Source organism: Micromys minutus (genome assembly GCF_963924665.1).
Source record: "Micromys minutus genome assembly, chromosome: 18".
Lineage (NCBI taxonomy): Eukaryota > Metazoa > Chordata > Mammalia > Rodentia > Muridae > Micromys > Micromys minutus.
Genome location: NC_137953.1, coordinates 18,620,216 through 18,644,954, shown reverse-complemented (window position 1 = coordinate 18,644,954; position 24,739 = coordinate 18,620,216). Strand labels below are relative to the sequence as shown.

At 42.8% G+C, this 24,739-nt stretch overlaps 1 protein-coding gene across 3 annotated transcripts in view; it reads left to right on the top strand.

Moving 5' to 3' along the window:
• GRID2 (glutamate ionotropic receptor delta type subunit 2) overlaps window positions 1-24,739 on the top strand; it is a gene marked incomplete at both ends in the record, with an annotated part of 1,350,985 nt that overhangs the window by 1,306,212 nt on the left and 20,034 nt on the right. For 2 of the 3 annotated variants that reach the window (XM_080932484.1, XM_080932482.1), the window contains 2 exons: window positions 10,606-10,846; window positions 13,215-13,637. In XM_080932484.1, coding sequence (XP_080788610.1) covers window positions 10,606-10,846; window positions 13,215-13,637 — 664 coding nt within the window. Of the gene's footprint in view, window positions 1-10,605; window positions 10,847-13,214; window positions 13,638-24,739 lie in introns of those variants that run through there. The other variant, XM_080932483.1, reaches the window with a different exon arrangement.

Here is a 24,739-nt window from a genome sequence, read left to right as displayed (position 1 = left end):
AATTGATACGTGGTACACGTGTCCGAAATAGTGATGAGATCACAAACTGTCTATAATAGACCTATACTTTCTCAGATGCAACCTTTGGTCTGAAAAACACAGTGGAATGAGCCTTGTTAACTCCAGGGAGTTATTGCCTCTGAGACTCACAAGCCACACCAGCAGCAGAACAGATCAGACTTCTAGGCTTTTTTTTTTTTTTTTTTTAAATAAAGCACATGCATTTACAGGACTGTTAGTATGACAGAAGCTGTATGTCCTACGAAGTCTGAAATGTTGGTGATATGTTCTAGATGATACAGACTAAGTCATCTGGAAGACAGGAGAAGCTGTTCACCATTCTGGTCTTAGGCAGCCTTGGTGGACTGAGGCAACAGGCTGCAAGTTAAGTGCTCTTCCAAAAACCAGTCCAAACAGAAAGGCGTTTCTAAGGGCTCTGGCTTTCCTGAGGTCTTCGATAACGATAACGGCAGTACGCATTTGTTTCAGCTAATGTTACTCCCCAGACACTAAGAAGCCTGCCATAAGAGGAATGATTGATGGCTCCTGGTCTCACAGGAAGTTGATGAGATTGGCTGGAACAACTCTGATCTAAAATTCTGGCTTCAACGATCTATTTATGGAGCCACAATATTCACCCTGCTTAGATCTTAACCTTTGAGAAATACTTTTGCTTCCAAAAACAAAGAGTTTGCCTGTGTTTTCCAGAACAAGGAGGACAATGACTGAACATAAACCAATTGAACCGTTTTTTCTTCCTCAAAAGTGTCTGCATACCATTAGCCCTTTTGACAAAGTCACAGAGAAAAGTTGTCATAGAGACTCATAAAATGAGCTTAATACTGAGGGAATTCTACCTTCACCAGGCTTGATGTGCCAAGAAAATCTTTATTTAAAATATTGTAGAATTTTTTCTCAGAGATTACCAACATTAAGCATCACTGGGTCTCTTAAATGTCTTTTTAACTGTGTAAAACTCATAAATATGTAGAGGTATTTTTTTTTACATATTTAAAATGGTACATGTCATCATTACCCTTTCTTTGTTCCAAGTTGCCTCAGTCCTTCCAAATTGAAGAAATATCTGGTACACGTTGTATCATAGAGTTTCTATCGTTACAAAGTTGAAATTCTTTTCCACGAACATGAGCTGAGAAGCTTGAAGTCTGCAGGCACAAGAAAAATAGCCAGAGAAGAGGAAACTAAACCTGCCCAGCAGTTTCTAGCAGTTGGGAGAAGGCGGGACATGGGCCAGGATGGGCATCTGTTTGAAAAACACATCTAGGACAGAGGGAGGCCCCGCCATCTTTTAAGGGTTCTGAAGAGTGTCTCATGGGCCCCACAATGGCATAGAAGGCCTCTAATGAGAGGAGAGCCATCAAAACCTCAGTCTTCCTTCCCAGGTCTCCCTTCCTCCCCTTTCTCCCTGGGAAGTGTAGGAGAGGGCTCATACATCTGTTTCTGGATCCTCTGCAGCGAGGGAAAAGGTGACATCAGGATTCTGTCTGAAGACTGGTCAGAGGCTAGATGAAGACACAGAGGGTTCTTTCCTTAGAAAGTTCAGAATCCAGGAGTCCCCACTGTACTGATTTGAATAACCACAGTCTCCATATAGGCTTATATGCTGGAATACTTGATCCTCTGAGGGGGAACTCTTTGGGAAAGATTAAGAGACCATTTTTTGGAAAAGGTGTGTCACTGGGAAATGGCTTTGAGGCTTCAGAAGCTCATACCATCACCAATTAGCTCTTCCTCTACCTTCTGCTTGAGGGTCACCATGTGGATGTGAGCTCTCAGCTACTATTCCGAGACGGCCTGTCTGTCAGATGCACCCCACCATGATGCTCATGTATAATAACTTTCTGGAACTTTAGCTCCAAATAGATGCTTTCTTCTATATGTTGCTATGGTGACCTTTCACGGCCTTTACAGACTTTAGTCTCAGTCATGTCTAAGGATTTGACCTACCCCATCACACCTCAGAAACAACGAAGAAAATCCAAAGCCAGGAAGGAGACTAGCAGTTTCATTACCCAAAGCTATCACAGTGCCGACCTCCACAAATCCAGATGCCACCTTGAAAACGACACAAGGAAAGAAGAGACCTAGGATTTGTGGTCCACTCCCTTAGAATGAATGTAAATCTAAAGATGTTTTATGTTATTAGTGCCAACAAAATTTTAGAATACATTCAGCTAACTTTAGTTTTATCCCCCTTCGCAGAGACCACAGTCCTCAGGAGAAGGATGAACTAAGCTATGCAAAAGCTATGTTTTCTTTGGAGACCCAAAGTAATATATGAACAAGTTTATAGCCACACTGCGATGGGATTGTTTTGTTTTAGGGGAAGCATGCAGATGGCCATTTCGCTAAGATTCTTAACAAATCCGTGTGTGTGTGTGTGTGTGTGTGTGTGTGTGTGTGTGTGTGTGTGTGCGTGTGCGTGTGTGTGTGTGTGTGTGTGTGTGTGTGTGTGTGTGAATTGATGTATGTATGGAGAGAAATGTGTTGGATAGACCTGCACTCCAGGCAGTTTGAGTCAGGCATCAATGAAAGGAGAGATCCTTGGTCCTATGAAGGCTCAGGTTCAATATGCCAGTGTAAAGGAATGCCAGGGTGAGGAGATGGGAGGAAGTGGGTGAGGGAACACTCTCATAGAGGCGGGGAAAGGGGGGGGAGATGAAATGGGGGAATTCCAGAGGGGAACCAGGAAAGGGGATAACATTTGAAATATAAGTAAAGAAAATATCCAATAAAAAGAAAAGTAAATCATTGAATCAGGAAGACAATGAGACCGTGGGGAATAGAGAAAATGTGTGGCCTTCCCACTCCGAGTTGGTATCCCTCCACTGTGGAATAAGGTGGGGTGGGGGAGGGTGAGTGTCTCTCATCCTTTCCAGTACCATAGCTTATATCTCTAGAAAGTGGAAAAATCCCATTACCAAAGTCCCAGGAACAACTACAACTATGGCGTGAGGAAAAAACCTCTTCCATTCAGTTTAATTATTATTATTTTTTATTGTCTGTGGACTCTCCCTTAGGAGTGACTTAGCAGCAAAGTGACATTTTTCCCCCACTGGATAACCAGAGAAATTGTATCAAGGATCCTCAGAAATTTAGCAAAAAGGGTCATGATTCCTATGAAACTTACATGGCCCATATCCTGCTATTCTCAGAACAGACTCTATGTCACCTCTGCAGAGCGAGAGTCACACACCTCCCCTCCTCCACCACCCCATAACCTCTCTTCTTACAAATAAATTAATTTGGAAATCAATTCCTAGAGTAGATGTTCAAGGTGGTAAGTGATCAATGGGTTAGATAAGCCCCACACAGAAATGAAGCTATTATCTTCAAAGTGAGCAAACCACCTTCTCAGAGGCCTGCCTGGCCTCCCGGACTGCTTTTATTTGAATATGAAAGAAGGACCATTTGCTTCCCTGCCTTCTCCTGGAACTGGAATGGGTTTCAAACTGAACCTTCCGGTTCCTCTTTCCTGCTCAGTGAGTGTGCAAGTATTTGAACACTAGGAAAAGGAAGAAAATGCAATGTTCTTAGGAGTGAATCACAGTATTCTTTTTCGTTTTGTTTTTTTCTTTCCTTGCATCCTAAAGTCGAAATTTCTTTTATTCAATTTCTAGCAATTCAAAACAAGGGAAAAATGCAGTAATAATAATAATAGCATTTTTTTAATTACTTTTATTTCTTTACAGTCCAGTCGCTGCCTTCGTCCTGGTCCCTTCTCCCACGGTTCCTCATCCCATTACTCCTTCCATCTGTCTCCAAAAGATTGTGCTCCCCCATTTCCACCACCACTCCGCACCCCCATCCCTGCCAGGCCCCAAGTCTCCAGGGAGGTTCCGCACTCCCACTGAGGCCTGACCAGGCAGTCCTCTGCAATTTATGTGTCTGGGGCCTCTGACCACCTCCTGTATGCTGCCTAGTTGGTGGTTCAGTGTCTGAGTGATCTCAGGGGTCTGGGTTAGTTAAGACTGCTGGTCTTCCTTTGGGGTGGCCCTTCTCCTCAGCTTCTTCCAGTCTTTCCCTAATTCAACCACAAGAGTCCCCAACTTCAGTCCAATGGTTGAGTGTAAGTATCTGCTTCTGTCTCAGTCAGTTGCTTGCAGGGCCTCTCAGAGGACAGCCATGCTAGGCTCCTGTCTGTGAGCACATCATAGCACCAGTAATAGTGTCAGGCCTTGGAGCCTCCCTTGAGATGGATCCCAAGTTGGGCTGTCACTGGACCAGCTTTCCATCAGTCTTGTCTCCATTTTTGTGTCTGTAGTTCTTTCAGACAGGAACACCTCTGGGTCAGAGGTTTTTACTGTGGGACAGCAACCCCATCCCTTCACTTGACGCCTTTCTACTGGAGGACATTTCATCTAAGGTCCTGAGAGTCACCTTCCAGGTCTGTTACTGTCTAGAGAACCCCGCCCCTCAGGGCTGCATATTTCTATTCACTCTGCTTGCCCTCGGGGCTTCTCTCCTGCCTCCCCACCCCCTACTTGATCTGTTCCCCTCCCCACTTTTCCTCTCCCACCCAGATCCCTCCCTCCCATGGTTATTTTCTAAGAGTATTCTTGATGAAGAGGAATATGCCAGAATCGGTCCGAATGAACAACAGACCGGCTCTCATGGATGCACATGTACACTTACGCTACAGAAAGTAAACACACACATACACAGCCACACACACAGAGGCACACACACACACACATGTACAGGAACATATACAGGCACACACACACACACGTGAGCACACACTGACACACACATGGGCACTCTGAGATTGTCATAGCCTAGCTTTCAAGCTCTACTCTCTTCCCACTTCCAAGCAGAGCCAGAGAACTCGAGGTCTTCTTAATTCTCATTACAATGGCCCTCAAAAGAAAATGCGACTGTCATTATCCTGACCTTTAAAATGGCAAGAATTTTTCTCACTGCATTTCATAAAAAGGTTTGAGCCATCTAATCGCTCATCCCAATCTAGTAGCTAATTTTGTAACTAATAGTTTACAGCACAAGTGTCTACTTCCTTTTAATCTCGCCCACAGGAAACTAGGGTGGCAGGGACGCCTGGATCTCTGCGAGCCAATACTGCCACCTTGTGGAACTCCTGAACATAACACAAAACCCTTCCATCTATAAGGCTCAAGATTTTACTACATTCTTGAATTCACACAGACTGACAGACACGCGCACACACACACACACACACACACACACACACTTTTGCTTTATCTAAATGGTGAAACTCTCCTCTAGATGTACTAGAGTTTCACTTACAAAAGAACTGTGAAGATTTACAAGGATTCATTTTGATGGTTTTGAAAAGGAAGAACATTATAGTTTACTGAACTTACTCCAACTGGTCCTTAAATAAACCGTTTTTTAGATGATAAAGGTGTATGATGAGGCCCCAGTGAAACTTCTAGAAGCTTTAAATAGGAAGGTTGTGCAGAGCTCTAACCCTATGTGATGTAACATGTTGAAAGTGTGACTGGTGTGTGACTGGGGTCTTCTATGACTCAGTTTCTCCATATATCCTTGAAGAAAGGGTCTCCCCACAATGCTACAGACACCTGACCTGTGGGGTCATGAGGTCCACCGAATACAGAGGCCTCTGGTGTCTCAGAACTTGAGGGCTGATAGACTGGACAGTGCCCTCTTTCCCTACTCCGCGAACATCTCTTTCCTAGCCACACGAACTCAAAACCCTGCAACCAAAGTCTTCCAATGTACTCATCTAGCTCCGTTAGAATTTAAATGGCTGCAGTATAATTTGTATAGTTCCATACTTGTTTCTAAGTGAAAATATGTCTCAAATATTAGAAAAAAAACAACCATACAGAGGCTGTGTGTGAGCAAACATAAATGAACGAAACAGAGATTTCAGACGCGACCAAGGAAAGCGAGGTGGTTGTAATCCGATCCTCACTGAATGGAAGACTAAAGCTTCCCTGAGTGGAGACAGTAGAGGACCAGCTCTGCCCTGCACCAGGTCACTCTGCCTGAATGTACAGTCATGGTGGGGAATTAATTTTGTGCACAAGGAATGCTTGGCATGAGTCTCTCTTGAAATATTTATTGCATGGATGGATGGATTCATAGAAAATGGAATAAATTATAAAACGGCCTCAGTGAGAAGGAAAAAAGGAGGAGGGTACGAGTGAGGGCAGGGTTGGCGCAGCAAATGTACGCACATTGGATCGATAAATAGCCACCTGCGCAGTAGGGAGAAAGCACGTGGGCTTTGGCGAGAGATGGCAGTAATCGCGGGTCACAGGCAGCTTGTCGGGGAACAGTGAGGTCTGTAGAGGAAACCTCAGCATCCCAGACACTGACTGGAGTGGTGGTGGTGGACATGGCTAGGGCTGAGGTTCTTGGTCTTCCGTGTCCATGTGCCGACAGTCATTAAACTAAAGACCACAGATTTCCTGAAAAGGAAAAATTCGTCTGGACTGAACTCGTGAAGACTTCGTTTTTCCTGTCACTGCCCCCTAAGCGGGACAGCGGGACAACTATTTAAATGGGTCTGTGATCTTTACATAGCTGGAAATCAAACCACATAAGGGACAATATGTAAGCACTTTTCTGCTGCGGGGATAAATGCCATGAGAGAGAGTATTTGGCTCTTGCTTGCAGGGGAATTAGAGTCCATCAGAGCAGGGAAGCAGGCAGCAAGTAGCAGGAACAGCAACAGGAGCAGGAAGCTGAGAGCTCACATCCTTAATCGAAAGCACAAACCAGAGAGAGAGCTGAGGAACTGAATGAGCCTTTAAGGTCCTGAAGTCCATCTCCAGTGATGTACCTTCTCCAGTAAGGCCGCACCTCTTAAACCTTCCTAAGAGACTCTCCTAATAAGGAGTCAAATGTTCAATTCCATGAGCCTACTGGGGGACATTTTCATTCAAAGCACCACAGATGGTGTGTGTCTGGGGAGAGAGTGTTCTGCGTCATCAACATGTCTTCTTATGTAAGCGACCTGAGTTTCCTCCAAGTTCGAAATCCACTGGGGGAATCCTAGGACTGTTCTCCACTTACACTGAGGGCATTGCTGTAACATTCTTTTATATTTCATTATAAACACAGATTTACACATAATTCTTTCTTCGAAGCTAACTGAAGTTTTCCTCCGGGGTCTCTAAAGATGTTCTGACTATTTAGTGCCTTTCGATAAGCAAATTCCTAAAGGGCACTGTGCTGTTTCTATTATGATGCAATGAACCATTAAATGAGCATTATGCCATTAGCAGAAATTCCAGTGTACAATATGGTATTGTTAGCTATAAGCAAATGTACATCAGGTCTCTAGAAATTATTAATCTTTCCTTTGTGTGTGTGTGTGTGTGTGTGTGTGTGTGTGTGTGTGTGTGTGTGTTTGTAGGGTGATGTTTGTGTGCATCCACATGTTTGCACATGAGGCAAAGGCCAACCTTTCCATGACAACTTCTAAATTGTTTCTTTGAGACAAGGTCTCTAGTGTGGTGGCTTGGAACCTGCCAAATTGGGCCAGAGAACCCCAGACAGCCATTTGTCACCACATCCCCGGGTCTAGGATCATAACTTCTACCAGTATGCCCAGCTTTCCTCCATAGGTTCTGGGGATCAAGCTCAGCCCTTGTGCTTGCACATCAAGGACCTTGGTGACCAGGTCACCTCCCCAGCATCTATATTTATTAATCTTACCCAACTGAATCGACAAACTAGCTTCTCAGCAGTAGCCACATTGTTTAAATAAGAATAGTGGGTAGGGCCAGCAAGAATCTCTTTTGTTGTTGTTGTTGTTGGTTTTTTTTTTTTTTTTTTTTTTTTTTTTTTTTTTTTTGGTTTTTTGGGGGTTTTTTTTGTTGTTGTTGTTTTTGTTTTTACAACTTAATTTGAAAAAACAAAGATAAATGTAAAAATTTTAAGCATTTTTTGCATAAAAGTATACAATACATTTTTGTCAGTACTTGTTTTTTTTTTTTTAAAGGTTTGATAGTGTGATTAAGATCTTACTAGTTACAATGAACATAAAGTACATGTAAAACAAGATGTAACCTGGAAATAGTCAAAGTTTTCTTGGTGTGTAAAGATTTTTTTTTTTTTTTTTTTTTACAATGAGCACACAGTACATGTAATACAGGGTGTAACCCGGAATTTGTCAATGTGTTCTTGGTGGGTAAGGATTGAGCAAAACTTTTTTTTGTTGTTGTTTTCTTTTCTTTCCTTTTTTTCTTGACTTCACACAGTCTGTGAGTTATTTCTGGGGCAGTGCGAGCCTCTGGGGTTAGCATCCCAGTATCAGTGACTGCATATTATGTCTGTTCTTTTGTGACTGGGTTATCTCACTCAGGATGATATTCTCTAGATGCAGCCATTTTCTTAAGAATTTGGCTAAGTCATTGTTTCTAATAGCTGAGTAGTATTCCATTGTGTAAATGTACCACAATTTTTGTATCCATTCATCTTCTGAAGGACATCTGGGTTCCTTCCAGCTTCTGGCTATTATAAATAGAGCTGCTATGAACGTTGTGGTGCATGTATCTTTGTTGTGTATTAAAGTATCTCTGGGGTATATGCCCAGAAGTGGAATAGTTGGATCTTCAGGTAGTACTATGTCCAATTTTCTGAGGAATCGCCAGACTGATTTCCAGAGTGGTTGTATCAGTTTACAACCCCACCAACAGTGGAGAAGTGTTCCTCGGCCAGCAAGAATCTTGATGCTGTAATTATATATTTGGATGAGGCTCACCCCAGACAGCAATTGCCACATGTGTATGCTTCTTGGGCTCCTTAAACTGGAGCTCAACATAGTACTGACGGTGGAGAGGGGAAAGGAGGACAGAATTGAAGAAATCTGGGGAGGGCTGAGCTACACAGAACCATACCGCTTTCTTTACTGCAGGTCATGGACACATACCAAGCTGGCCATTGTGTAAGTCCCCAGAAGGGGTACCAGAGTTGATGACCACAGGGCCCTTTCCTCGGGAAGGCCTTGTAGGTGTGTGGGAATCCAGAAGGTACATTCGGTAACAATCTACTACCCTCCAAAATCATTCTCACCGCTGAGCACATCAAGTCACCTCCCTTTTATGGCAACACTCTGAGGGGGTGACCTTTGAAAGGTGGATTGCATGAGAAAAGACAAGCAACTTAGGTAATGTTGTGGAGTGACCCATGCTCTGTAGCCCCGAGGTAGTCACACTATCCTGAGGTGGCTTGTGAACCTTACCACCAGGCCCCCAAGATCTTTCTCTGTCCGTTTGCTATCTGCTGCCCTGTGGGGAAGATTTAGGGAGGGAAGAACAGGGAGTAATTTACTCCTAGACTGGCAAAGCTCCTCCCTCTAAGCTTTGAAAATCACCATCCACAAAGAAGGTATGACCCAGGGACCAAACACCAATATAGGACCACAAACCCAAAATTTAGTCATTTAAAAATTACATGCAAAAGTGATGGCTATGTCTACCTTCTTATCTTGACAAATGTATCTGACAAATATAACTTCACACATACCGTCATGATCTCTAGAATGTTGGGTCCGAGTAACTTATTTGTGTGTAGCTGGGGGATCCTCCCAGACAACACATCGCCAGCATAGCTCCTGGTTTCCTATCTCCTGACTCTAGTACTAGATGCCAGGGAAGAGTGGGCAGCAAGAACTGTGCGCTCTGAAACCCAGTCTACCATCTCTGCGCCCTGCATGCTCTGGGCCGATTCTTCCCAATTGTCACTCTCTATGCTACAGGTGCCCTTGAGGCTGGCTCAAGGGAATCAAGCTGAGTACCTGGGGGGATGCTAAGGGTTGGAGCCAGGAATCTGCAGAACTGCTTTGGCCTTGGGGAGCATGGCTCCTGCAGAAACATCAGCGCATGGCATCCCAGAGTCCTAAGTGGAATTCAGGAGATTGTAGCTGGTTCCTGTGTGTGAGTCACACTTTGAAAAGCTGCCACCTTCACAGCTCTGTTGATCTCAAGGAAGTGTTTCTTGTTGGGGGGTTTTAATCACCTCTGGCCCCTCTGATCAACTGTTTCACTCACCTGCCACAGGAGGTGGGTTACATTGCCTTTGGCATTAAAAGGAAAAGTACGTCAGTTCTGTGAAGCCCTGAAAATAATATATGTTATAAACTTCAAACTTGTCCCCAGGACTTCTCCACACCATGATAAAAAATAGAAGTTTTATTTTAATTGAATTCCTGTGCATATAGCACATACTGGGTCTCACTACACTAGTGTTTGCCTAGAAGCAGCAAAGAACTCTTCATAAAAACACTATGGTCCAGAGTTGCATTCTGGACCCTACTGGAGGAAGTGGCAGATCTGTATTAGTGGTAGACCAAATCAGAACAGCACCTCCCCAAATGAATTTTAAAAGCATATTGCAATAAAGGAGGCAGGGGCCACTAGAGTTCCCATGAAAGTAAAATAAGAGAAGGAGAGGGGGAGGGGAGGAAGGCAAGGTAGACAAAAATCCATGGTTTTTGGCTTCCTACAAACTGCTGTAGTGAGCTAGTGCTGCCGTCTTTAGGGGGACAGTCATCATCTTCATCGTCATTCAGGTCGTGGGCAAAGCAGTCACTCTTACTAAAGCCACACGCACTCTGTTCTCTACCCCCAGGATCCTGGAGCTGCAACAGAGTGGAGACATGGACATCCTCAAGCACAAATGGTGGCCTAAGAACGGCCAGTGTGACCTGTACTCCTCAGTAGATGCAAAGCAGAAGGGAGGAGCCCTGGACATCAAGAGCCTGGCAGGCGTGTTCTGCATCCTGGCCGCGGGGATTGTGCTCTCCTGCCTCATAGCCGTCCTGGAGACATGGTGGAGCCGGAGGAAGGGCTCCCGGGTCCCATCGAAAGAGGTACTTGAACTTGGGGCCCCAAAAAGAACTGCTGAACATCTGGTGGTTATATTTCCGGGGAGGAAGCGGGTAACATTGGCAATTGCCCTTTCTGCTTAATTCAACATAAGCATGTGGGAAGCAGAAAGAGGAGCCAATGCCAGCTCCCTTGTAGGATTCTCAGGTCACTGAAGAGCAGGGGGAATGTCTGTAATGCTTTCCTGTGGCAGGAAATGCTGTCTCGGGCTAGTTACTGACGATCCTTCAAGGCTATGGTTTCCTTGACCCAAAATTAGCAAAGATGCCTTCATTTTTTTCAACTTCAATTCCTTAAGTTGTAGGTAAATGTGTGACGTAAAGACTAGGCCTAGAAGACCCCAGCTGGGTGCTTTCTCCTCATCACATGTCACTGCTTCTATCTCTGTTTGAAGATCTGAAGACATGACTGTGTGACTGGGGGCTCTCCCATGATCCCAAGTGTGCCCAATATACATTGCAGAAATCATTCTGGCTTCTGTTTTTCTCCCTGACTGTGTCATCAGCTTAACTCCAGGGGCGTTATTCAAGTTTGAATAGATATCAGAAAGAATGGTTGCAGAACTGTATGTAATACCTTAGGGAAAGAAGCATGGAAGATGTAACTATTACCAGAGAAAACCCGAGCTTAAAAAAAAAGAAAAACACAAAACAAACAAACAGAACACTTGGCTCATTAATCATTTTGCCAAAATCTTGAAGAGTTGATGTGAAAAAGCAACCAGAATCTTTAAGTGGTTTGATTTGAGGGTCAGTTTCAGAGAAAGTTTTAAACTTTCTTCCCAGCCCTGGGCTGACTGATGCACCAGGAACTTTGCAGAAGATTGGCTTTGATGTATCATCTGTAAATGCATGTCTTCGCGGTAGTGTTGTCTTTCCAACACTCTCACCTACGTAGTCTAAGGATCCGTGTCGCTCCTTAGATGCAAAGTAGATCAGCACCGTTTATAAGAACAGCTTGGCTTACCTTGCTTCCTACCTGCGTGAGAGATCATATACAATCTCACTATGTGGAGACTGGGTTAATCGCTAATTAGGTTTATTGTCATGTCTTGGTTGTAGAGTAAGCATCTTGGTTTCTCTGCTGAAATCAATCCAAAGCAAAAGGCCACATTAATGCAGATTGTAGCTGAGACTCAACGTTCTCCAAACTCTGGAAATGAAGGGCTCACGAGCTCCTATTTTTGAATTACTACAGAAGATATTAAGTGTTTGCATTGTTAGAACTGTTGATGGATGTCTATATTACAGTTGCCATGGGAACCATAAAATTATACATCCCAGCCTGCTGAAGTCTCAGAGATAATACTGCATTAATGGAAGTTTTTATTGGATTTTTTAAGTGAGAAAGAGGAAAGGAAAACAGGACTGTGAACCACAGCAGTTTTCACTACAGAGTACTACATGTGTGTGGGGGAAACATGTACCTACTCTAATTTGTGATGGCCATTCCAGGTTCTCTGAAGAACTGTTTCCTCCCCTTATAACTAATGGGCATCTTGACTACCTGTCAATTTAATTCATTGACCTTGGCTGTAAATATCAGAAAGAAAATTTTATCTCTTCTCAATTCTATTTTTTTTTTCAACCCTGAAGGGTTTGCAGGAAGGATTTCTCTCCAAAACTCTAAGGCTTTACTGCCTTTTAAAAAGCAAATAAATAAAACTTCTTACACACATACCCACTTAGCTTAAAACTGGCCCTCAGTGAAAGCTATTTATCCACACGTCCTGACTTAAAGGGATCTCTAAGTGCCCGTCTGACCTCACAGTAGCCAGATTCAGGGCTGGGTACCATATCTTCACTTTGTCAAGAAAGCTCTCTTGTGCTGACTCTTTCTCAAGAACCTCGTGGCTCTAGGCTGCAGGAAACAACAACTAGTGATTGGCAAGTTAGTACAAAGAAACACATTGCATCCCTCTCTCATCTAAGAACAAAAAGTTAAGTCTAGGCATAAATGCTAGAGGAAGCGTGTACACAAAGGGGTGACGAGGATTGAGGGGAGTTTTCGGAATCAGACCTTCTGTGTCCATCCCTGCCCGAGCCTGTCCGGTGTCTTTGGAGCTTTGCTGCATGTGCCCTTTGCTCACTTTAAAGCTCTAGCTGCAAGGAAAGTATTTCTTATAGATACTTTATCTCCAAGCCCTGACAGTATTCCCAGAAACAAGCGCAGTGCCTGCCGGGCTCATGCTAGGGTCCCAGTCAATATCTGCTAAGCGAATATGCCCCAAAGTTCAGTTCATTACATGTTTGCTGAACGACTTTTTTTTTTTTTAAACCATGGAAGCTAGTACTGATGAGTTCCTTCTTTTCTTTTTTTTTTTTTTTTTTTTTTTTTTTATTTCATCTCCAGGATGACAAGGAAATTGACCTGGAGCAGCTCCATAGACGTGTAAATAGCTTGTGCACAGATGACGACAGCCCCCATAAACAGTTTTCCACCTCGTCAATTGACTTGACCCCTCTGGACATTGACACTTTGCCAACACGACAAGCCCTGGAGCAGATCAGTGATTTCAGAAACACTCACATCACCACCACCACCTTCATCCCAGAGCAGATCCAGACTCTTAGCCGCACACTCTCAGCAAAAGCTGCCTCTGGCTTCGCTTTCGGCAGTGTGCCCGAGCACCGAACTGGCCCTTTTAGGCACAGGGCCCCTAACGGGGGCTTTTTCAGGAGTCCTATCAAAACAATGTCATCTATTCCTTATCAGCCTACTCCCACTCTGGGGCTCAATCTGGGCAATGACCCCGACCGAGGCACGTCCATATGAGCAGCTGACAGCTCGGCCTATCCTAGGACTGCCCCAAAGGAGCAACTTTAATGTGGGACTAACATGGATGTGTGATGTTTTATTTAAAAAGAAATCAGGATAATTAGTAACAATTCTAGTTTTTTCTCTCCCCCGCTCTACTTCTTCCCCCCCCCCCTTTTCCCTCTCTGTCTATCACCCTCCATATTTTTTTCATTACTCAACTTGTTCCCCAAGAATATAATATTCTAGGATCCTATTAGTCTGCTTTTCATATACTGTACTTCAAGTCTAGGGAATGGGCACCGAGTCACCGAGGACACTTGCAGGGTTGACTTTTCATACAGGGCTCCCATGCACCCACCGTCCCTCTGTTTTGAAACTCTAATCGCAATAACTTCGGTCTTTCTCCATCTTCAGCCACATCCATAAAATCCCCCACTGCTGTCCAGTGTCCTTTAACTGTGGCAACCCCTGCAGTGTCTGGGAAAGGATTTGAAGACCATTCGGGCCACACAATATGAGACTGCAGTTTTGTAAGATTACAAAAAAAAAAAGAGAAAAAAAGCCATTAATCTGCCGGTCAAGACTGCAGTTAAAAACCCCCTTTATACTGCAGCAGTGCCCACCCCCCTTCATGTGACTGTACAGTACTCAAACTTTTTCTTATGTACAGTAAACTTTACCATATGGCAAAGGCCTTTATTGTGTTAAATAACTTAGTATCTCATATATACATATATATGCACCTATATAATGTGTATATATATAGAAATGCAGCCATTGCTATTGCAATCCATTTAATAAAGCTTTAGTTTAAAGACCAAGCGTTGTGTACAGGAGCTATGGCAGTGCAGGTGGCCTTTTCAGCTGGAGAGGCAGGTTGCTTTAATGTCACTCTGACCTGCATTGTTTACCAAGAGACTATTTTATAATTTTGTTATTAAAACATCCAGGGTGGTTTCATCGTTGTTCCTAGACGTACTCATTTGAATAGTTTTTGCCTTCCTTACTCAGCAGTGTATAAAGCTAACCTTGATAATTTTACCTTCTGTTAATGACCTGAATGGGAAATGCCGTGAGCTGAACCCCACACACAGCACAGAGAGCAGAGTTTAACCGTAGATCATAGTAGGTTCGACGTCCTCTTCCAAAGCTGCAAGCCAGTCACCGTACCTGTAGCTGGGGAGGAGGGAAAGCCCTCAGACGTGTCGATGTGGCCTTATATGTGTCATACATCACCCGAGAGAAAACATGTGACAACCATACTGGGCTCTCATCTGAACCCCTCTTCTACCCACTTCTACTTGGAGGTGTCCTATCTTCTTAAAATCAGTGCCAACTGTGTCAGCCGGGGCAATGAGAAAACAAACAAAACAAACAAACAAACAGAAAAACAAAGGTGCCACGTTGTGCACAATCCTCTAAAAGTAGCATTCTTCTCTGTTAGAAACATAGAGTGAGCTTCATCTGTAATCCTTAAACTCCATGTGGTAAGTAGGGCGCAAGAATGTATCCTGTGTTTTCAGGCAGAAGTATGCTTACTTTAATCTCCTTCATTCTGAGGCTCGGATTGCTAGAGGAGCCAGCCTATGCGATTTGCTTTAGGAGCCACTAAGAGGTATATTCTTAAGGTGTGTTCTATTTTGATCAAATCCTGTTCTGGGGAGCATCTTGAACTGTCACTGTTTTTGTACTAAATCTTCAAATATTGTCTACTGTGTCAGGCAGAGAAACATTCTTATCATGAGAAACCACTTTGTTTCCAGGGTGACGAGTTCCGTGGTGCATGCACACCTTGTTTCCCTGTGACATCCATGTTCTCATTGACAACTTTGATTTCCAAACAGGAAAGTTTTTACAGCTATATAGGGGCACCCCAGATGCTGCAGTGACTTCAGCTATCAACAAACTGTTAACCATATACAATACTGGAAATAGGCTGGTTTTGATGTATTGCCTATTCTTCAAGTACACAAAACATTTTGGAGGCCTCAATTATGAGTGGCAGAGCTTTCTGTGTATAATTTGTCTACATAATTTGTCTAATAAAAATGTTTTCTAAACTTGCTCTCATACTATTGAAGTCTTAACTATGAAAGTAAAATATTCTGATCTCACTGACCTATCTGAACTTCTCGAAAACACTGACTTTATTAAAATGTAGAACATCTACTCTAATTAGCAGGTCATCAAAGTGAGTGGCTCTCTCTCCAGTAACAATGATTAAAGATGCCCTAAGCCAGTCAAAGACTCTTTGAACCAAAACTGTTTGTTTCTCTTCATGGATGTCTGTGCAGGCACTTATGGGTGAAAATTTGTTCTGTTTTATAGACGGGGGAAAAAAGCAGTTGTAACATGCAAAGAAGGAAGAAAGAAAATTGAGTGTCATTATTAAACTTTGGGCTTACTAAAAAATTGCTTGGCTCTTTAAGAAATAGTCACCATGCCAAATCTTTTAATTTAAAATCTTATTTAGACTTCAAAATTACTTTTAAACACTATTGTTTCTACATTTGAACACTATATGGTCCCTCTAACATTTAACTCAGTGGATATATGACTATAAAATATGATTTAGATAAAAATCTCTATTCTAAAATTTGATCAAAATGCCTTTTCAATGTGGGAAGTCGGGAAATTTTACAAATGTAGATTCTGTCTTTCAGTTTATGACTGTGAGAACGTGGCAGGCTAAAAAACTGTTAATTGCCAAAATGCTTGAGAGTCTAAGACTTGAAACTGGTGTGGAATTTCAGTTGTGAGATTTGGGTTCTGCCATTCATCCATCACATCCACCCAAGTACCCACCCAAAGGGCCATGGATACAGGGAAGAGGCAGAAACACAAGTGTTCTACATCCTCCTCCCTCAAAGTGCACTCTGAAGATGCCTGGCATCCTCTCCTTGCTCATGTGGGTCTTACATGACCATCTGAGCCAACAGATAGGGCACAAGGACCTGCTGCCTGTATTCAACTCCACAGCTTTTGGTAGAGGGAATCACCTCTTTATCTAGGACGAGCTCCTTCATCCAAGTTTGCCCTGCCTCTGCCTTTTAGATCAAACTTGCTATTGCAATACAAATACTGTGCTCCCAAGTGACTTCATTGCACTCAAATGTCCAGTTTAATCTACTGGTGAGTCAGCACATTTTCTGCACTTGTATGACCCATCATATATATATATATATATATATATATATATATATATATATATATATATATATATATATAGGCACTTATTCTTTTATGAATTGTGGGCTATGTTTCCTTCTTCTTTATTTTAGATTAGGGGCACCTGAAAAGATACTGTTAGAAAATAGACTTTTCTGAATGGACTTTGCTTTGTTAATTAAAAAGAAAGGAGATGAAAAGTCTAAGTCACCCATCCATATTTTCCAGTTCTATTATTCTGGCTGAAGGGCAAATTATTGCTACTCTATAGTCATGATTTTTGGTGAAAAAAAAATGCATTCTGGATTACGAATAATAACTAAGGCAGGGCTAAGAGCTTGTGTGACAGTAAGCACAGAAATTGAAAGGAGACTGATAAAATTTGAGTCTTTTTATTTCTGAAATTAAATCCTATAGCCAATCTAAGCCTTTTGACCAGATGCTATTTAATGGCTAAGAATGATTGTTGTGATTAATGATTACCATCTTAACACATTAGTAGATATCCTTTTAGTAGTTCCTCTAACAGAGTATATATAAGCTCCCTTTGAGGAAGCAACTTCCCTGATAGAACAAAAAAAAAGTACTTAAAGCCATCGCTGAGAGCGGATTTGATAAGTTTCATTCCGTCCTGTCAGTGTACGTAGAGAACTCATGCTGACTGAACTGTGGCTGCTGGAGTTCGAGGTGGTTGAATGCATATAGAAGGGCACATGCTTGTTGGAGGTTCTGAATATATATTGACACCAGCCTGTCTTTTCTCCATACTGAAATGCAGGATACATAGGCCACCCCACAGCTTTTCTGAAATGGCAGAATATCTCACCCCCAACCCACGCCAGCCCCTTGGGACCCTGTGCAACCAAACCTAGAATAATCCATCCAAATTTTTTTCAAAAGCCAACCATGTCTGTCTTTGGAAGTTCAGACCACAACAGAGCTTTGAGCATTTCCCAAGATGCTAAATTTTCAGAAATGGGAATATTAAGCCCGAAGCAAACTGCTTACTGCTGTATTATTGCCCAGACCTGTCTGCCATCCCCGCAGGAGGCAGAGGGATCCAAACCACACAACTGCCGCCTGTAGCTACAGCTCAGTTCACCTGGGGTAATTAGAACGCTACAATGTTTCAAACACTTTGCTTCGGAGACCAAACAAGTTAAAGCAGGATTTTCCTCACCTTGCAACCCAGCCTCCAGATGACGGTTTGCCATCCGAGACGCAGGACCCAGGGTCCCACGGCTGTCTACTGTGATGGCCGCCTCTCACCCTGTTTAGCCCTCAGAGATGAGAGTACAGCAGAGATGGGTTGGAGCTAACACGGCGACAGACACGGGTGAACTTGAACAGAGCTCAGTGGGGTTTTTTGTTTTGTTTTGTTTTTTGATAAGAAGTTCCCATTTTCCAATTCTTTTTTTCCCTTTTTTTATGTTGTTACCAGTAAATTGATGGCAAAACAAAAACCATTCAAATTTGAAAACTTCCTTCAAGTCTGAAGTCTCCCTCCTGACTCATCCATGGGATTTAGGACTAGTACCTCATTTTTAGCTAATTTTGCACACTTTCTGGAATTTCTTCAGGGTGTAAAAGAGACGGTGAGGAAGGTTAATAGTACCATGCTACCCCCGCTAACATTACACTGTCCACATGACTGACTCCACTTGGTCAGAACTCAAAACCTGGCCTGTTTTTGATGAAACCACACAGACTCCCACTTGGAATTACCAGTCGTACATTTCACGGGGCTGAAAATATCCATGATGTGATTAGAAAATCAATTTTTTTTCAAGACAACATCAATTCTCATTCATTTAAAACTAATTAAGCTTTCGGAGCAGCTGCGTTAGAAAAGGAAACAGATGTCACAAATCAAAACTGTCAGCACCAGAGAAAAGATGAAAAATATTGCTTTTAATAAATATTTTGCCTGTCACAGATTTGAAATAATACATGTAGAAAGCAGATGTTAATTTTTTGAATTGCTACATTATATTCTTGATTGACACTACTGAAAAAACTAAGAATTAAATAGCAACTGTACTGACTATGTTTAATTTTTAAAAACCAGACATTAATGTTGTTTTTAAGCACAACAGATACATAATTTAAATATATATAAATGTGTTTGATATATAGAAAGAGATATAGAGACAGAGCTAGAGAAAGAGACAGAGACAGAGTCAGAGACAGAGAAAGAGATAGAGATAGAGATAGAGATAGAGACAGAGAAAGAGTTAGAGATAGAGACAGAGACAGAGAAAGAGATGGAGAAAGAGACAGAGACAGAGATAGAGATAGAGAAAGAGATAGAGAAAGAAACAGAGACAGAGATAGAGATAGAGACAGAGTCAGAGACAGAGAAAGAGATAGAGATAGAGATAGAGATAGAGACAGAGACAGAGAAAGAGATGGAGAAAGAGACAGAGACAGAGATAGAGATAGAGATAGAGACAGAGAAAGATATGGAAAAAGAGACAGAGACAGAGATAGAGAAAGAAACAGAGACAGAGATAGAGATAGAGAAAGAGAAAGAGAAAGAGATCATAGAGATGGAGATAGAAATGATAGAGATAGAGATATATAGAGAGAGAAATGAGAGAGGAAGAGAGAGAGAGATCAAAACACATACATAATCAGAATGATCCACATACATTACTGAGAGCTCACATTCAATTCCTTTGCAGAATTCAAGTTGACTTGGAAATGAAGTTTGGAGCTCCACTAGTTTTTGCTTTAAAGAGTTATGTAGGGCTGGAGAGATGGCTCAGCAGTTAAGAGAACTTACTGTTCTTCCGAAGCAGGTCCTGAGTTCAATTACCAGCACCACATTGTAGCTCACAACCAACTATAAGGGAGTCGGATGCCCTCTTCTGGCCTGTGGATATACATGCAGCAGAGAGAGCACTCATACATTAAAGAAAAATTTAAGAGTTAAGTATATGTTTGCTCCTATATATAAAAACATGCTGGAATTAATTTGAAAATAGAGGTTACATGTTTGACTCATCCCACTTGTCTTCTTCATGCCAGAAATGGATGAAGGTGTCTAAGTATCTTTCAGTTACTATTATTAAAAAAAAAACCAGTCACTGGTCACCTAAGAGGTTACAGTTAATGACACATCTACTTGGAATGGCAGACACTGAACCCACAACGCAGAAAGTTTACAGTACAGTGAGCATCGTGCTTCTACCCAAGTCAGTGCACCCCAGGTAAAAATGCAGAGCTACGGAGCACATCGAGGTTGGACACTCAGTTCTACATGGCCAAGCAATCCCAAACTCAGTCCCATCTGACTTCATCATGGAAACCCCATACAAAAGACTTCATAAGCGCAGAGACTCACGGGAAAGCCTTCTCACACTTTGAGCCTCCAGAGTGGTTGATGACGCAGCGGGTAGCTCAAGTACACTCAGTATTGTGACTAATTCTCCTACGATCAACCTCACTAAGTGAAATTTGTAAATATTAATCCGCGAGATGGTTTAAACATGAATGCATATGAGTAAACAGGAGTGAGGCTTCGGCGAGCTAGAAGAATGCAGACAAACAACATCCTGAAATCAGTCTGTTTGAAAGCACCTACCACCAGCATGCACTCTAAGCAGATTCCCTGACTTCTCGGGGCAGGCTGCACCCCTGGGTGACGGTCTTCCCCACATGCTCCCACTTTTCCGAGAGCTTCCAAAGTGGCAAGGAAGAAAGGAAACATTGGGAAATTTAAATAAAATAATACTTGGTGTAAGTAACACCGGCGAATATGAATACACATGCTGTCAGGATGCGGGATAAATGTAATTGTCAGATTAACAAGACAGAAAGTTATTCTCTGAGGATCTTAAAGGAACACTATAGACTGTGTGGATGGGGCGTTTTCGTGGAGTAAGATGGAATTTAGGGTAGCTGGGGTAATGTGCAGAGACCCAGAAAATGCTTTTCACAGTTGTGGGTACAGAGCAACAAAGACGTAGGGTAAGGAAAAAAAGCTTGGGGAAGTAGTGGTTGACCACGCGGTATGAGGTCTGAAATGTGTCAGGCAGGGGCGGTGACGGTGTGGTACAGCTATGGTCCAGTGAGCTAAGGCTGGTCTCAGAAATCCCACCCTCTGCATTGACTCGTCAGTGTTTTAGCCAGTGAGTGTTCAGGGGCCACGCTGTGTAAGACGCCGCTTTCATACAAGAGGATAGCAGTTAAAAATATTAATTAATTAAACAATCAAGCAAACAAACAGGGAAAGGCACACGATTAAAGCCAGAAATGCATCCTGTCTTCAAGGAACTTACAACTGACAGAAGACAGATGAACAAGCAAGATAGATCTATAAATAACTAGGTAAAGGTAAATATCAAGGTAAAGGCAGCAGAGAAAAAGACTAAAACACCAGAGCAGGGGCCGTGAGGCCAAGTGGGCTGGGGAATGTGCCACTGCAGAGTGGAGAGGGGGGGGTCCCAGGGAGAACCCCGTATTTGAGAGAAACTGAAAAAGGGGTGAGACTTAACCATGTTGGGATTCAGGCAAAGAACATCGTTGACTTCAGGGACAGACGATGCAGATGCTCTGAGGTTAGAGCGTAGAGGGAAAGCTTAGGATGCAGTGAAACAGTCCGTGCAGCCAGACCTGAGGGAGCCGTGGGGACAGAAGTCATGTGGGGCAGGAGTAGGTTGGAAAAGCAAACATCCCACCTTACAAGAAGCAGTGGGGTGCAGTGAGAATGCACGCTGACATCCTGAAGTGTTCCGAGCAAAGAACGGAAGCCTGGCACTGCGTCAACAGGTCTGTTCCCACTCTCTTCTGCCAGTGCTTTAAGTGGGGCCTTTCAACTGCAAGAGTGCGGGGCAGTGGCTGGCCATTTGGACTTCAGTCTGAGACCTTCCTGAGAGTCCACAGGTTGGTTCACGTTCGCAGAAGCTCAAAGCTGTAGGATGCATAGGAACTTCCACTGGGAGATACGGGTAAACACCAAGCACTCTATGCTCTTAGAGCAATGGTTTCGAAAGGTTAAACGTGTAGCACTTCATCTCGTGGAAGGGAAAGGAACCAGTAAAAAGCCTGATTCGGGCCAATGAGATGGTTCAGTGGGTAAAGCACCAAGAGCATAGGCTTGCTGGCCCACACTCAAATCATCCGAGGCCATGAAAATGTAGGAAGAGAGAACTGAGTCACACAGACGTTCTCTGACCTCCACACAAACACTTAGTGTATGTGAAACCCACCTCCATCCACATAATACACACATGCACACACACAAACACACCGTAAATTTAGAAAGGAAATGAATTTTTCTAAGGCTTACTCGAAGTCAAGAAGGTAGAGATGGGAGATATTTTTTTCTCGGGAGAACCAGAGGACTGTGACAGCCTATGAGTATGAGGGAGGGAAAGTCGAAGAAGATTGAGTTTTCAAGGCTAGATGCCAAGAGATGACAGCCAGTGAGGGGAAGAGCAGCCAGGTGACTGTCCCGTTCCCTCAGTTGATTCCCTCCGTTGAGAAGAAAGTTAGATTGGAGTTTGCTATCTATGTCCTCTCCTTGCAAACATGTGAGGTGTGTTTGTAACGGGTGAGTGTGAAAGTTAAGAAGTTCATTATTTAAATGGGGCTTCCTGGGGTTTGGGGGGGGGTTCTTTCTCAGGATCTAAGAGGCTCATGATTAAAATGAGGCCCACTAGGGTTTAGTCAGAACTCTCTGCTTGAATCCCTTCATATACTAAACTCCTAAGATGTCTCCCACCCTCGGGTGGCACAGTACTGAGGAGCGACCAACTCCATAGGACAAGGGGCTTTTCCTCTTTACACATGTTTTTTGCCCTGTTCTAAACACTGCTCACATCTGCATCTTTGGAACACTTCAGGACAAGGCTCATCCTTATTCTCTCCACAAATCATTTATCACAGTTTCCAATTAGCGAAGCCTCTGAATTGACCAAAAGGTCCTTTGACGTGGTGACAAGGACCCAAAGCTTACCAGTGAGTCTTGAAATGGATCCAGACTCTCCAATGTCTTTGATGAGAGAAATAGACTGAGCAGGAGTCCCAGACAGTGTAGCGGCATACACTCAGGAGGCAGGGGCAGATGAACCTCTGAGACTTCGAGGCTACCCTAGTCTCCGTAGCAAGTTCCAGGATGGCCAGGGCTGAAAAGCAAGACCCTGTCTCTGAAGTAAAACAGAACAAAAAATCAAACAAACAAAAAAGTAGATCTTCTATGAGGCTCACTAGAGTCATGAAGCAGATAAATCTGAATTCACCCTGAAGCTGTTTTCAAATATAGACCTGTCATCTGAGAGGAATGAATTGAGGTTAACACAGGTACAAACGCCTGTCATGCACACATCCGCATACGTACGCAGTGTCAAATCAAGTGACTTTGACATTAACCATGTTTGGTTCAACAAAATTGTTGTGTGCTTTGAGACCCAAGTCTACTTCCATCTAAGAGTTCAGAAAGGATGTGCTTATGCACTCAAGAATACTCAGGGAGATGAAAAGATTTGTCTGATATCTTGTCATAGCTCACTCACTGCCAATTCAGAAGAAGGGCACTCACAGGTAAGCACTCACTACAGAAGTGCCATCAAAACTATCATGTGGATTTCACTCAGAATCACCCTTGCTAGCTTTTTCCACCGGTCAACCTTGAAGCCACTGTAATAGATCACTTTAAGGAAGTCAAAGATAATCTCCAAATTCTAAGAAAAGAAAATCATATAACCAAATATAAATCAGAAACAGATAGTATGTATTCTTACAGATTTAATATAACTTTGGCAGACCTGACTTTCAGGTTGTTTGAGAATACGTTTTCTTCTAATCTACTCTTGCCTCACATGAGGCACACACTTGTGCCTAACCTTCTTCTCAATAGACTATAGTATACAGGAAAGTGTATTTAAGTTTTGTGAACACACTGTCTAAAATATTTGCACAATGCAAGAATGTCTTAGCAGTTAGTGCATGGGGTAGGGGTGATTCTAAGTCAAAATTAAAAATATATATATATTCCAACTCGGATTCTCATCTGGGATTTCAAATGTGGAGAAATTTAAACCACTGTCTTCAGAGAAAGTCATCTGCTCACAACTGCCTATAAAAATCCAGCTTCAGAGAATTCAATGCCCTCTTCTGCCTTCTGTGGGCATGAAGACATAAGTACACATTTCTACAGAACACAGAAGTAGTAAAAAAAAAAAAAAAAATCATAGAAATGACCAAACTGAGACATAGAAAAGTTAAGTAACTTGACTAAGGTCATGAATGAGCAAGTGATCCAAGCATATTTCAAATCCACATCTCTCACCTCCAAATCCATGCCTTTCCCACCTTCTCTCAAGATCAGCAAGAGAATTAAAAAAAAAAAAAAAAAAAAAAAAAAAAAGGAGACATGTGATTGTCTTACCTCCAAGAACATCTTCTAATGTGCTCTGTCCACTATCAAGATTCATGAGAGTCAACTGTTCTTCAGTAACGGATTATACTTCAATAGAAACTATTCGTAGATGAATCATGAGTTACAAGACAAACTTCAAGAAGTGCACTGCCAGATTAGCCCACATACCAGCAAACTTATTTCTCTCATCACCAGCCATCAAACCTATCCCCCTCATTACAGGCCAGCACATCTATGCCCCCCTAACCATATGTCAGCAAAACTATCTGCCTCATCCCTGCTTGTACATAGTTCAGCAACTCTTCCAGCTTTCTTCTCCTTAGTACCCTCTAATGGACACATAGAAAACCACTGCCCCTAGCGTGTGCTCTCCTGTAACAATGCCACAGTCTCTTCATATAGCTTCTGCCTTTAGCCATGGCTGCAGGTCTCCAAAACCTGTTCCTCTAGCTCTCTGCTCTCCTATACACATCTCTCAGGTGCAGGCGATCAATAATTTGATCTTGTCGGCGATATCCATGGTCCACTAGCTAACTAACATCAAGGACCTTAGGTGAGGTCTTTC